General features: G+C 39.9%; 1 protein-coding gene across 1 annotated transcript in view; it reads left to right on the top strand.

Annotated features, from left to right (window-relative positions):
• The window catches only part of syne2a (spectrin repeat containing, nuclear envelope 2a), an 83,706-nt gene that overhangs the window by 6,539 nt on the left and 62,361 nt on the right, over positions 1–14,806 (top strand). The window contains exons 20-39 of the mRNA XM_080290046.1: positions 150–284; positions 756–905; positions 1,031–1,197; positions 1,835–2,171; positions 3,398–3,513; positions 3,688–3,808; positions 4,013–4,182; positions 5,011–5,161; positions 5,250–6,133; positions 6,467–6,625; positions 6,744–6,894; positions 7,018–7,176; positions 7,731–7,898; positions 7,988–8,089; positions 8,766–8,969; positions 9,070–9,275; positions 10,486–10,593; positions 11,376–11,673; positions 12,162–12,340; positions 12,774–13,089. Of these exons, the coding sequence (XP_080146172.1) occupies positions 150–284; positions 756–905; positions 1,031–1,197; positions 1,835–2,171; positions 3,398–3,513; positions 3,688–3,808; positions 4,013–4,182; positions 5,011–5,161; positions 5,250–6,133; positions 6,467–6,625; positions 6,744–6,894; positions 7,018–7,176; positions 7,731–7,898; positions 7,988–8,089; positions 8,766–8,969; positions 9,070–9,275; positions 10,486–10,593; positions 11,376–11,673; positions 12,162–12,340; positions 12,774–13,089 (4,281 nt within the window). The remainder of the gene's footprint in view (positions 1–149; positions 285–755; positions 906–1,030; positions 1,198–1,834; positions 2,172–3,397; positions 3,514–3,687; positions 3,809–4,012; positions 4,183–5,010; positions 5,162–5,249; positions 6,134–6,466; positions 6,626–6,743; positions 6,895–7,017; positions 7,177–7,730; positions 7,899–7,987; positions 8,090–8,765; positions 8,970–9,069; positions 9,276–10,485; positions 10,594–11,375; positions 11,674–12,161; positions 12,341–12,773; positions 13,090–14,806) is intronic.

Raw genomic sequence — 14,806 nt, 5'->3', positions numbered from 1 at the left:
ATGCTTTCAGTGCTGAAACACCAAGGCCTTGAAACGTGCCTGAATATTCATAATTCAAACACTTTCTTTCAAGGTCTCTGGTATTTTGATTTGTGTTGCTACCAGTATCGTTTGTGCATCTCTTTACAGCTATATGTCTTTCTGTGCAGAAAGCTTTAAAAATTCTGCAGCCTGCCATGCTCGAAGAGTTCCTTTGTGCAGTGGAAGGTTTTGGGGCTTTCTGCTCTGGATCCCAGCTCCAGGACTTGATGCTCCTCTCTGACTCAGTGAGAAATCAGTGGGAGGTATGACAGGAACTGCACACATAGTCTGTAATTGACTGACTGATCCAGTCATTTTTATTCAGAGTTAAATCTAATGTAAAGACCTGAACCAAATACCTAAATCATTCACAAGCACATGTAGATCTTTCTTACTTTGCATTATAATCAGTATCACTACCTAAAAGGGGATTATATTTATTCTAGTGTTAAAAGAAACAGACTACATCTCAGTTATAATGAAGTCATTCTGTGATATTCTTTTGGTTTGCTTTTTGGTCATAGGCATAAAACAGTGAATGTTTTTATATAGTGGAAAATAACACGTAATAATAGGTCAAATACGATCCAGTCATACAGGATTTGTTTTGGACTTTTCAAGAATCTTTTTGTGTGTGAGCGTCTTCACAAATTAATCTGATAAATTTGATATATTCTATTTTTTTCCTAAAAACTTTGGTTAAAATTTTTTCTGCTTGCTTTTGTCATGCACAGGATGCACGCAGAGAAATGGCTGCTTTTATTCCGATCTTGTGGTCAAAGATCAGAGAAGGGAAGCAGTCATTTTCTGTCGTGCAGTGTGAAACGCATACTAACACTGTCCACACTGACCAGACTGACGATGATTCTTTGCAGCAGCAGCAGGTACTTGTCTCTAACATAGTATTAACATGGGACTGTGCTGTGTTTGTATCTGCCTGGCAGATGGTCAAATTACTGTAGAAAGAAAGATTTGCCTTCAGCTTCTCAGGAGCTCATATTTCTCCCAGGCTGTCACTGAGGGAGCCGCATCTATTGAGGAACGTGTTGAATCCCTCAGAGAGCTGTGCGAAACACTGACGCCAAAGAAATCCTCCTGCCTCGCTACAGACCAGCTGAGCGAGTCAGATGAAGTAGAGGAAACACAACCAAGGGATGCTGCAGTCCCAGCTAACAGGTCTGAAAACGCTAACGTTAAGAAAGAAACAGAAATCAGAAATGTTCTTCAATGTGACCTTTTGTTAGATTTGCCTTTTTCTTTAATGGAAACTGTTTTAATCATTATTGTCAGACTTTTATTTCCTACATCTAGAAATAATTTTCAGTTTGATGCTCTGTTTGATTTGAAAACTACAAAGGCGAGGCCCTATTTTGCAGTTTCAAAGAAAGTGGTGCCATTTCTCCAACAATGTTCATGCCTATCGGCTTGGTAGTTTTCTTTGTAAGTTTGCTGAAAGTTAGACACGGGCAACACTGATGAAATTCCTCTGGGTTTCACAAAGGAAGCTCAGACTCAAAAGGAAGTTAAAATTGCAGGAAGAAGGTCTAATTTAGATTGTGAAAACTCTATTTGCCTAAATTAGACAGAACTTGATTAGAATCTTGTTGCGTTTGAACTTACCCTTAAATCATTTTTCAAGTTATTAGAATTGTGACTTGAATTCAAAGCGATTTACTTGAAGAAGACCGTTTCTTATTTACAATTGTCACTCTGTAATCCTTCCGGTCTATTAATCTTAATCAGATGTCTGTTTGAATGAGCGGTTCGAACTGGCTGCCCCTGACATCCCCCCGATAAACATTTCTTATCTCAGCAGGGGACGGCAGCCTGGGGGAGACGCCCCACTGAGCGCGACTGACGTGTCGGCCAACACACAGCCGAGCAACAATCTCCCACAGAAACAAAGCGATGACAGCCCACATGAAGACCTCGCGCCCGTTTCTCATGTTGTGTCAGTGCAGCCTCATGGTGATATCCTCAAACTGAAAGTTCAGGAAGTCCCAACAGAGAGTGAGGTCCACCTGACAAAAAACAGAGACGGCAGGTCAGAACAAAATCCAAAGCCTTCACTTCGAGCCAAAGAGCAGCTGCTGAAAGCCCGTCTACTGCACTACGCAGAGAGCAGTCAGCAAATCCAAACTCATGCACAGGTATGCTCAGATTACATCACTGATCTGCTTCAATTTTGTTTTTCTTCAGTTTCTCAATTCTATGTTTTGGTACTTTGTGAGCTCTGAGAATAAAACTAGTAATATGGAGTTATTGTTTTTTTATGCAATCAAGTCAAGATATTTAAATTCAAAAATTAAATCTAGGAACACAAAGATAAATGTTGAATTGCAAGAAAATTAGATTTGTTATTAAAATATTTATTCAAAAGTTTTGTTTAGGATGCTAATCAGAGTGGAATCTGAACTAAAAGATGTGAAAATTGGCCAGACTTGGTGGTGGGTCTATGGATTAGACAGCAGGAATGAAACAACACTGCAAATCTATGACTACTTTTTGTGTACAGATATCTTTTGTCATAGCAATAGCAAGACTGTATTTTAAATGATGACTATCTCCTTTTATTTGATCAGCCGCTAGCTTTAAATTGCGATTTTATAACTAATTCTAATATTCTACACGATTTACAACCACAAACCTCCCAAATTTGGGACTCTGTTATACAAAGAATTAGAGAAAAAGCCATAGTACATGAACATGATCCAGAACAGCAAGAGAAAAAGGATGGATGGGTATTTCAGTCATTCTGTGTTTTGTCCAGATTCTGACTAAGAAGAAACTGTGATGTGGTGTCCAGTGTTTTTGAATGTGGACAGTGCTAGCAGTGTGCCACCATGACTCAGACTCAGCTGGTGTATTCTTTTCTCCATGATTTTTCATAATTTGAAAACACCAAGAAAGAGAATCTTTGTATATAATGCTATATTTCATAGTGACAAAATGTTTATGCAGCTAATAGTACTGTATTAGAAAATCTATTGTATACCAATCCCAGCTCCAGGACTATGAACCTAGATTACAAAATTATATTTTACAGTCACAAAATTGCTCTAAATTACAGTAGGCACTATAAATGAACAGTTTCATTCTGGAAGAGCTTGCAGACATTAATATTTGAATATCTGACAGTTCATAAAAAATGCAGCAGACTACAGAGGTAAAACATTAATAACTCTATTAAATGTCATTTACTTTGTTCATTTAAAGAAACCTTCCTAGCCAGAAACCAATTCAGCAGTTTTATTGGCTGGACAAGGAAAAGCACCGGCTGCAGAGTGCTAATCCTTGGTAATTGGATAGGCTCACTGCTCCATCTTTTCCTCTTTTCTTTACTGGACTGTTACTATGCAACTCTCTCACCTCGCAGGCAGTTGTTAGGAGCAACACGGTGGAGACCAAGCAGGAAGCACAGTGGACCATCATCCCAGAGCCAGCTGCTCCATCTCAAAAAGAACATCCCTCTGAACAGGAAGTGCAGGAGAGGTATGCGTCACTATCCCACTTTATTACACATTGGTGTTGTTTTTAGAACTGACAGCTTGTAAAATACTAATATGCTAGTAAGATTTACTAGACGTCACTGATTTTGCATCATATTTACTTCCCAGTCAGTCTCAGAAATTTTAGTAATGAAACAATGTGTAAATCTCTCTCAAGTTATAGAAAGCTCTGCTCAGCATTTAAATCTCAGCTTCAGGAGAACAAGCTACTTTTGGAGTCATTTATCCCAGATCCAGTCTCTATCCTTGCCCTGCAGAACCAAAAGAAGCATCTACAGGCAAGTTTGAGCACTTACTTTTACCAGAATTCTCATTTTAAAGTCCTACTCTTACATATGTGTTCATTATTATGTCTTAACTGTGGTCTTCTACATACTAGAATGTTTTTACAATTGTTAAGCATGAATTTATTTGTAAGCTCTAACTTTTGGCTTAAAATATTATTGCTGTGATTGTTTCATAAACATGTTTCACCTCAACAGACCTTGAAAAAAGAGACAGAAGCACTTTGGTTTGATGTTGAGCTCCAGTATACCCAGTTTTCCCAGTTTGCCCAGCCGATGACCAGGGAGGAGGGTTGGAGTGAAGTGGAACGAGAGCAGGGGTATCTGAATCAGCAGTGGAGAGAACAACAAGTGTGCCTACAGACCAGGTGCAGCTACCCTCTTAAATAAAAAAATTAGCAATTTTAATGTGCGTTTCATACAGTTAGTGCTTTCCTTGCAAATATTAGACAATTTTAAATTAAAGTAGCTACTTTCTTGCCCATTTAAAGACTTACTTTAAGTTTATTTTACAGTAACAACACAGAGCATATGCAGAAATCGGGTGTTAATGTTGAAGCTAAAGAGATATAAAGCGACTACTACATGAAAACAGATATTATATGCATGTGTTTATATGTGCATGCACTCTACTAGGCTGCATGAACTGACATATGGTCTGTGGGACATATGGTTTGTTTGTGGAAGTATGCAGTTAGTGATAAGTTGCTCCATTTAGTTTAGTTTGTTCAGTGTTTACAGCGTTCTTGTTGAAAGACTGTTAAATGCTAACAGATTTACAGCAGTATTAGCATGTTTGACACAACGTTCTTAACTCATTCACTGCCATTGACGTCTATAGACGTCAATTGAAAATCTTACGTTGACTGCCATTGACGTCTATAGACGCCAATGGCAGTCAACGTAAGTTGAACTGAAGCCCACCAGCAGTAAAAGTAGACCTGCAAGGAGGTGCAGGGTTTGCGCACGTAAGGGATTGCGCAGTGAGACAAAAATGTGGTGCAAGTCTTGTTGTGTTTCACTGACAGCCATTTGAAAATGGCTGGCAGTGAATGAGTTAAGGTAGCCCTAATGGCAAGTTAGTGCAAACACAGTGGCTATACTACCTAGTACCACAACCACTATCACAAATTCCTTGGACTATTTCACAAAGGGCAAAATTTTTCAGTTTTGCTTCTGCTTTGTGTTTGGGTCAGAATGGCATCTCTGGAGAACATTGCTGACCTGATGAAGTCTGCAGATGACCAGAAGACGCTGATCACACAACAACTTAACCAGATAACCGGACAGCCTGTGGATATCTGTTCTCTGACTTTGGCTGATTCAACAATATTACATGATTTAAAGGTATAGGTTTAAAACCATGTGCTCAAACAATTAGTGCTTATGATATGAAGAGTATAATATTATTTTGAATCCCTGGTCTCTTGAATAGGAGATGGACAACAGGCTGCAGGCTGGAATGAGGATGCTAACAGAAAAAAGCACCAAAGAGGAAAGTCAGGGGCCAGAAGCCACATCCGCCTCATCCCTCTGCAGGGGCCTCCACAGTAGCATCCATCATTTCAAGCAGCTCAGACAGCAACTGGAGAAAGTTCAGTCAGCTGTTTGTGCTCTGGATCGCTTCCTGACCACAGTGAGAGAAGTCAAGACTGAGATCCAAACTGTGCTGGCAAACCAAGACCTGAGCAAGCAGAAACATGAGGCAGACTGGGAGCAGGAGAAACCTTCATTGGATGCAACAATGCAGAGGTTGCAGGCTGCTACTGAGCAATCTGATTCTGTGGACAGTAATTTAAAGGCAGTGGGGATTAGTCTGACCATGGATGGTGCACTTGCAACATGTCAGGATGTGGTGAAATGCATCACAGTACATGTTGTGGAGATGGAAAAATGGGGAGCAAAAGCTATAATTCTCCCAGAAAAACGGAACATACAGGACGACGAGAAATCTAAAACTGTGGAGACATGTCAGACAAAGTCTGGTAATGCTTCCCTACAGCAACAGGACATGCAAGAAGATCCCACTTCAAGTGAGCCAGATGAGGAGTCAGGTTTGGAGGCCAAAAGGCGTAAGCTGGAAGGAGAGACTCAAGTGGAGGAAGAGCACAAGACTCAAGCATGGAGACCTCGAGAAGATCTCCTAGAAACTAAAGACCAGAGACAAATGGGAAGAACCACCCAGGTTAAGAAAGACGGAGAAAAAATGGAGAATTTGGTTCGGAGGAGAGCAAACCTGTTAGCAACACTGAGGGAGACAAAGAAGGCAGCTGAGGAGCTGAGCCTGCAGGAGCCCACTCTGCCTGCTCTGCAACACAGGTACAACACCGAGCTGGTACAACAACGTACTTTTATTTTCTTTAATTTAAGTGGCGTATCAAAAATATCCAACATGATCCACACTACCAGAAAAACATCTAAACACTCATCAAAACAAACGCATCATCCCAAAGGTTTCCAATAATCTCTAAGTTATAATAATATCAGATTTTATGGTACACTAATGGGCAGATTAATATTGACTAACTTTTATACAAAGGTCAGCTTTTGCTATTTCTATAAGTAGCTGGAGGCTCCATACAATAATAACTCCTAAATTCTTTCAGAATGTCAGTAGCTTCTTCTCTCCATATCCTGTTTTGTTATCTGCAGGACATGTACCTTGACAGAGTTGGAAAGTCACCTCGCTGACCTCCTCTCTGAAGTGCAGTACGTACGAGGTGCATCGTCACGGTCAGAAATCCCTGATGAGAGTCAAAACAGAGAGGTGGAGGATCTCTGGGAGGAGGCAACAAAGGCTGTAACTCAAAAGTAAAATCCAGCGTAGTGTGTGGTTATTAACGTTTGTAACTTTGATTGTTTCTGCAGCTCTTTCGTAGTTGTGTTACTCTGCTGAGCTTTTCTGTGTTGTGTTATGGGTCACATACAGACTGGAGCAGTGTGGTGTCCTAACAGAGCTGCTGAAGAGGTTTCAGAGCATTCGTGGTAAGCTGAGCGCGACACTGCAGCGAGCAGAAAGCGCTGTGAGTGAAAAAACCTCCTACATGGGGAAAGAAAAACTGCAGAGACTACACACTAAGGTAAGTCACACTGTTAAGCTTGACTAATGAACACAAAGATATCACAGCATTGACTTTTCTCTTTGTGCTGAAAACTTATCATTTAGTCATAATCCATATTTTTGTGTGTCTGTGGTTTTAAAGGTCCAGGAAACAAAAGCAGAGCTGAACAGCCTTGGAGATGGTATAGAGGAGGTCCGCAGTGTCTGCAGACAGCTTCACACTCACCTACGGCAGATACCAGAATGCACATGCATCCCATTTGAGAGCGAAGCTGATGCTGTCATGGATCACTGGCTGGATGTAAGCTTATCCACTTTACACTGTTAACTTTGTCTTTTAAAAAAAATTAGTTTTGTCTTTTTTTTTTTGCATGTTTTGTTTTAAAAAGATTTATTTTCCATAACTTTGGAGGTTTGACTTATTCTTTTTGTGATATGAAAGTTATTTTTTAACTCCAGTGATATCACATTCAATCTGTTGCATTCTCCAAGAAGAGCTGGTGATGTGAGGATGTAACTGTAAAAGCAATCTAAGGGAAAAGAGGATACTAAGAGGCAGAACCTGGTGCAAAATGATCGCTTTTCAGAAATGAGAGGGCAGCTGTTTCTAACAAGATAAAAAATAGCAAAGCTACAGCAAAACACAAAAGCGCTTGTTTAACCTTTGTGCTTGATTATTTGACATTGTAATTGAAATAATAGGTTTTTGTAATAATATACATTAACCTGACTACACCCAATTTCCTATTATTTCCTATTATTTTCGAATGTTGCTGATCTTAAATGAGATAGATAAAGATGCATATTATTGTAGGTCTAGGTTGTTAACTTTGCTGATATTTAACTTATTTGCAGTTATCAGAAAGAACAGAGTCCTGCCTTGAAAACCTACATCTAGCCTTGACTCTGTGGGACGGGGTCCTTCAGCAGGGGTCAGAAGTGGAGCGCTGGACCAGCGATAAAGTAGCTGTGTTTGCTCAGTGCCCGTCCTTTCAGTGTGAGGATGACATCAAGACACTACAGGTAAAACGGAGCTCTTGTGTATCATTCAGTTATGTTATGATCTCAAAGTTAAACTATAATGATGTTTACCTCACTCGCACTGTTACCAGAATGAGATTGTGCTTCAAGAGGAAAGTATACAGCATTTCCACCGTAGAGCCACTGAGATTCAGACACTGCTTCAGAGCGCAGAGTCCCCTCCGGAGCTTCAGGTAGGCATTGTTCCTCTGGTGTTATTTTCTTTATTTAGACGGAAATAAAGACAAACACAGTAGTTTTGGTTTTTTGTTTCACTTCCAGAAATATTTGACTGTGTAAAATGTAGACAAAATGCAACACCTTATCTTTTTTCACACAAAGAAAACACATCAAATGTTTAAATAAGGAACACATCTAAAAATAAGTTGTGATGGGGCAAAAGAAGGTTGGAAAAGTTAAAGAAGAGGGGATCCTACACAATGGTGAACATGGCCCTGTCACAACTTTTTTTCAGATGTGGTTTGATGACCATTAGAATAAGACCTGATTTTTCCAAGCGTAGCCTTAGAACGTTGTATAGACAGAGGTAACCCTCACTAATCTCTGATGCACACCCAGTCTCTTTACTGCGGAGGCAGGCCTGAAATATGACAGAAAACTCTCAGTTTCAAAAAGAGAAACAAGGGTTACCCCCCAGTAGGCATCCAGGCAGGAAAGAGTTAAACATTTGATGTGTTTTCTATGTTTTCATATGATCTACTTTGAATGAAATATGTCCCAAGTTTTGTTTGAAATTGTGAACTTATTTCCTGCTTGAATCTAGATTACATTTTCAGTTGTTTAGTCATTTTCACTATTACAAAGGGTTTTTTGCTCATCAGTTCTTATGATTCATTTTGATTTGTCAAGGTGGTAGGAACCCAGATGAGGAAGAAGATAGAGCAGTTGAAGGAGCTCGTTTCTGAAGCTGAGGATGTTTACAAGCAGATGGTGATTACTAAAGGGCAAATCACTGGGAGGATGGAAGAGTGTTTCAACTCCCTGCAGAAGATTGAAAACTCCCTCCTTACTCTTTGTGGTCCTGATGTTGCAGACGTGCTTGCAAAACTTAAGGTAAGGGCTTAAATAAGACATATGAAATAATGAAAACACATAAAACACACCAATAGATACAAGATAATATCAAATTAGCATTGTCTTTTATCTGTTGCAGGAGTTGTGTCAGCAGCTCCAGTCCCAGGATGAGCAGGCAGAGAGCTTGTTGGAGGACGTGCATGTCTTGGCCTCTATTACAGGTCCAGATAGCTTACAGAGTCTATCCGTGGAAGGGATCCAGCTACAGGAAAAAGTCAGAAAGACCCATCAGCTCTTCTCTGAAGTAGAAGAACAGACTGAGAGGAATATGCGTGATCTGGACAGGTAATAGACATCACATACAGAACAGTGTTGCGGTGCATCTGTGTTGTGTAATGTGTACAGATACATGCATCTACAATGAAAAGGAAATTGAAGCCTCCACTCATTAATGTGGCATGTAAGCAAACTTAAGAGAGCTGCTGGGCAGGAATTTTTGTCTAACACGTGCTTGGTGACTTGACAATTTGTCATCATGGAATCGTCATAGGGCAGCACGGTGGCACGGTGGTTAGCACTGTTGCCGCACAGCAAGAAGGTCCTGAGTTCAATTCCAACATCAGGCCGGGGTCTTTCTGTGTGAAGTTTGCATGTTCTCCCCGTGTTTGCGTGGGTTCCCTCCGGGTACTCCGGCTTCCTCCCACGGTCCAAAGACATGCAGCTTGTGGGGATAGGTTAATTGGATAATCCAAATTGTCACTAGGTGTGAATGTGCGAATGGTTGTCTGTCCCTGTGTGTTGGCCCTGCAACAGACTGGCGACCTGTCCAGGGTGTACCCTGCCTCTCGCCCTATGACAGCTGGGATAGGCTCCAGCGCCCCCTGCGATCCTGAAAAGGATAAGCGGAAGCGAATGGATGGATGGAATTGTCATAAAGAAAACAGGAAATAAATTATATTAGGAAGTTTGTTTAAGAGTAATATTGTTGTGCCAAACATTTTGAAAACAGTGCATGCTTGTGCAGTGTTGTGCAATAATCTTGAGTCACTTTTCAAGACTTTCAAAGTTTTACTTTAGACATTGGCTGCTTTTCAATCCTTGTGCCTGAAAATTTCCAGAGGAAGTTTTTTATTGCTGTTATTATGCCAACAATGACCTACGTCTCAGACCAGAAGATAAAATGATCATCATTTGGCCTCAGTTTGTTTTCCTATTATTACTAAGGTTCGATCTTTTGGGGGATTTAGAAACAAAACAAAAAAAATTAATCGCTCATCAGAGTCATCCTTGAAACTTACCATCCAGTCAAATTTGCTCTTACTCTGTACGTAAAACAGCTGTAAGCAGAAAAAGTCTTACAGAGTCACAGTGCTTAAACCAAAGAGAAGAAAGACATCAAAACAGGTTTGTCTGGTTTCCTGAGTCAGTCATGAATTATGTGGCAGAACCATTTTTTCACTGTAATGTCGTTTGAACGTATAGCATTGAGCATTGAGCAAATTAATGTGTTTGTGGTATGCACATGGGACGTATTTATGCTGTTTGTGTGTTTCAGGCTGCAAATAGAGAGGGACCATCTGGAGCAGTGGCTTCATGCTGCTGAGGAAAAAACAGCAAAGGAAGAGGATCAAAGTCTTCTGGAAGAAGAAGCGCTTCAACAAAGGTAAACCTTTCTCCTGAAGGTGTGTCACTCTCAATGTAGATTTGCAACAACTTGTATGTGTTCATGGCCCGTATATACTGCCTGATAACATATAGTATATGTATACTTTGCAGTATAATTGAAAATATGCTTTAAACATTTACCTGACTGTTTTATTTTTTTATTTACAACAATACATATGAGCAGTATTGATATTATTGTTGAAGTATTCCAATGTATTTTAAATTCACACATATTTTAATATGTTGGAGGTTCCTGATTACAAATAAAGATATGGAGGCTGATGTGTTTACTTTAGACTTTTGAAGGATGGAAAGTGACAGTGCTGCCAGTGCTACATATCAGGCAGAAATGTGAAAACGTGAGAATAGCAGAGTGACAGTAAAGACAAACAGACCTAAAAAAAACATGCAAGTGTTCAGTGCTGTGATTTTGACTAATGCTCACCAAAGTGTCAGGAATCTTGGAAACTGTGTATTGTTTTGTCAGGTGACTCATTCTTTACTCCATGTGTGTTTTAATTACGCAAAGGTCTGTTATATTGTAGATAAAAAGCACTTGTTTTACATATATTTTATATTCGAGCTGGAGTAAATTTTTTAATTTAAAAAATGCAATGATGTAATGCTGATGAACTACTATCACTTTTATTTTTTATCAGCTTAATATCACACACAGAAGTCCACACAGTAGTATCTACCACTTCAGTGTGCTTTGACTCTAGCATGGAAACATTAGATTTGACCCCATTATTAGCATTTACAGCTTTGATTTCTCTGCAGGGTGAGGACAGAGCTCCTCAGTCAGCTTGTGTCATCTTTACAAAGAAGCAACCTTCAGCAGCTGGCGGTGGTGGAGAACAGTAAAAAGCTGTTGGAACGATACAACAACTCACACATTAAAATACAAGGTGACTGTAAGGAGACGCATTCCTCTCTGAGGGAGGAAATCGAGGTGTTTCAGGCTTTATTCAAGTCCACACAATCATGGATCAGTGATCTGAGACAAGCTGTAGACTCTCCACTTGCTGAAAGCCGCTGGATTCAGACTCCATTAGAGCAAAAACTTCACTGTGCTCAAGTAAGAAAATGTTGCCTGCACATACTAAGATACTCAGTTTCACTATGTCATTTAGATCACAGATTTTATTTAGCGCATTTTATAAGAAAGTATGCTCTGTATCATACATACATGCATGTGCTAAGTACCTGTGTGGAGAGGTGACAGAAAGGCTTGATTGCTTGTGGAATATTGAACAACAAATCTTCTTACTCTCATATAAGTGATTGTGACGTGGGTGTGCCTACAGTTGTGTGTAATGTCACATGAGGGCGTGATGTAGGTGCTTTCTTTTTCTCTACATTTGTTCCAACTTGTTCAAAACTAAGGAGTGTACATTTGCTGTGCAGAGCTGATGTTAGATTCAGGGAACTTTCTGGAATCTATATGTGTGTCTCAAAGCTGACAGTATCTGTCATACAGGCAGAATCCTGGAGATTTTTTATAACTGCTTTTTTGTTTTACTAAGGTTATATACTGACTTGTAAACCCTACAAAATCCATTGCAGGCAGTGTTGAGTGCCGAGTTAGAGGGGGAAGCTCGCCTGGAAGAGCTCAGAGTTACTGGAGATGGTCTGTGCCACAGGGTGTTGAATGAAGATGACCTGAAGAGGGAAGTTCAGGACACTGTTCAGAGAGCAGAGGAGAAGTGGCGGGAGACTTTGCAGTCAGTTGAACCGTATTACAGGTGAGTGAGGTAGAGCGGGTCATCTACTGATCAGAAGGTTGGTGGTTCGATCCTCCAATCTGCATGCCAAATATCCTTGGGAAAGATGCTAACCCCAAGTTGCTCTCTGATGCATCTATTAGAATATAAATGCGTATGAATGTTACCTAGAAAGCACCTAAAAGCATAGAAGAAAGTGCTTGTGTGAAAGGGTCATGTGGCATGTTGTATAAAGTGCTTCGAGTGCTGAGGGAGAGTAGAAAAGCACCATAATAGACTCAGTCCGTTTAAAACAGGTGGACCTTTCCTGAATCTAATATCTAATGAAACTAAGCAGTAAAATTATTACACATTACATAATAACAGCTATAAATCCTGGGATTTAACTAAATAATTTTCATGGTCCAGTTTTAGTCAGAAATGGTTCTAATCTCTTGTTCTTATTGTTCTTAAGCGCTCTAAAAGCTGATCCAGAGGTCACTTGTTTTTACCTGGACCAAAGGAGGGAGCTTTGCCACAAAGTGGAAGTGCTGCAGCGCCAAAAAGATCAGCTTCCCACTTTATTTCCCTGTCCTGGCACAGCTGAGCGTAAACAAGGATGCCGTCTTGCCCTTCAACTGCAGGAGGAAACTGAATCCTTGCAGTTAATGCTTAGCAGCCTGTCTAAGAGGAGAAATGAGATGATTGAGCAAACCAGAGACAGCATCTGGAAAGATTCTTCCTGGGATCTGCTTTACACCCACTGGTCAACACTGATGGCAGAACTAAAGGTAAAATTACACTTATAATAGTTAACTGATGTCTATTCAACAATGTCTCTGAGCTAACACTATTTGCACATTGTTAGGTGGTAACGATGTGGTAAGATCACAAGATAAATTTTTTGTCACAGTGTTTGTAGTTTTGCCACTGCAGTGGAGTTTAAATAAAAAAAAAAATCATAAAAACAATCAATGAGTTTCCACTTTAAAACCAAAAGTTCAGGGGGGAAAATCATATTATTTGGGATTTGCAGCCAATTTTATATACAGTGCTCTATGTGTTAGAGGCTGAAGAATAATTAGAAAAACAAACAGAAGCGCCTGAAGTCTAGAACTCAGCAAATGCTGTTTCCTCCAATAAAATGCTCTTCCTGTTTACTGCTGCCACTCTCAGCTGTTGCTTGTTTGTGGGTCTTTCTGCCTTCTGTCTTATCAGGTGGCTGACTTGGCCATTGAAGAATATCCAATTCCTTGCCCTTGAGAAACTCTTTTGTTGCTTTTGCTGTATGCTTTGGATCATTGTCAATTTGCGCTGTGAAACTGTGTCTGATCAGTTTTGCAGCATTTGTCTGAATCTGAGCAGAGAGTATACTCATGTACAGTTCACAATCCATCCTAATGCTTCTATCATCAGTCACATCATCAATAAACACTAGTGCCCTGGTTCCACTGCCAGCCCATGCTATAACGCCCCCTTCACCATCAGACCAGAGATAATGTGGTATGCTTCAGATCACGAGCTGTTTCTCTCCTCTTTGTGTCACTCTGGTACAACTTAATCTTGCATTCATCTGTCCAAAAAAAATCGTTTTCAGGACTGTTCTGTCTCTTTTAGATGATTTCTGGCAAAGTCTAATCTGGTCTTCCTACTATTGATGTTCTTCAGTGTAACCAGTCCTTTGCCCTTTGCTGTAAACCCTCTGCATTTCCATTCATGCAGGCAGGTTTTACTGGTTGACAATGATATGTCTTTCTTCTTGATTGTGTTGTTGACTTGATTTGAAGATGTTGACAGTAATTCTGTCATCATGTACTTGAGTTTTCTTACGTGGTGTTTCAGGACTTTTGGTGTGGCTGAGCTGGTCAGTGCATTCATTCTTTTTAAGAATTTACCAGCTTGCTAATTTGTCCGCTCCTACAGTTTTTCCTGTCTCTCTAATAGGTTTATTTTGGTTTTTCTGCATAATAATGACCTCCTTCACTCGTGCTGACATCTCTTTGAAGATGAAAGAAAAGAAAGCTATAAAACTGAAAGTCAATATTTTGAATGTATTTCAGATATTACGTCTGCTGCTACAGCTGAAAGTCTGAATAAAATCTTGGCTGTTTGATTAAAAATCACCTACAAGAACTGTCTTTGTGCAGCGAATTATGGACCTAACTTTATTTCTCAGAGTTCAGAGTAAAGAGTTTTATTTGTTTACTTATTTTTTCTTTTTTAAATTCTATGCTCTTGTAGTATAATATGACATGATAGGGATAAATTAAATGTACATTAGCATCATTCATTCATTTCTTATTTTCCTTGTGTGATAGACAGTGTTACCAGGGGTTGCTCATTTCCTTTGGGCCAGGACTCTGGCATTAAAGTCACAATACATACAGCAGCAGGTTGTGTTTCATCCACTTTATCATAATGTGATATGAACACTTTTGGAGCATGACGTGTGGTCAGTTAATGGGTTGTGTTTCAGTCTATTTGTGTGTAAGCCTTCTGAGTGTGGCT

The sequence above is a fragment of the Astatotilapia calliptera genome, chromosome 15, assembly GCF_964374335.1.
Source record: "Astatotilapia calliptera chromosome 15, fAstCal68.1, whole genome shotgun sequence".
NCBI lineage: Eukaryota > Metazoa > Chordata > Actinopteri > Cichliformes > Cichlidae > Astatotilapia > Astatotilapia calliptera.
This window is presented reverse-complemented; position numbering and strand designations above follow the sequence as displayed.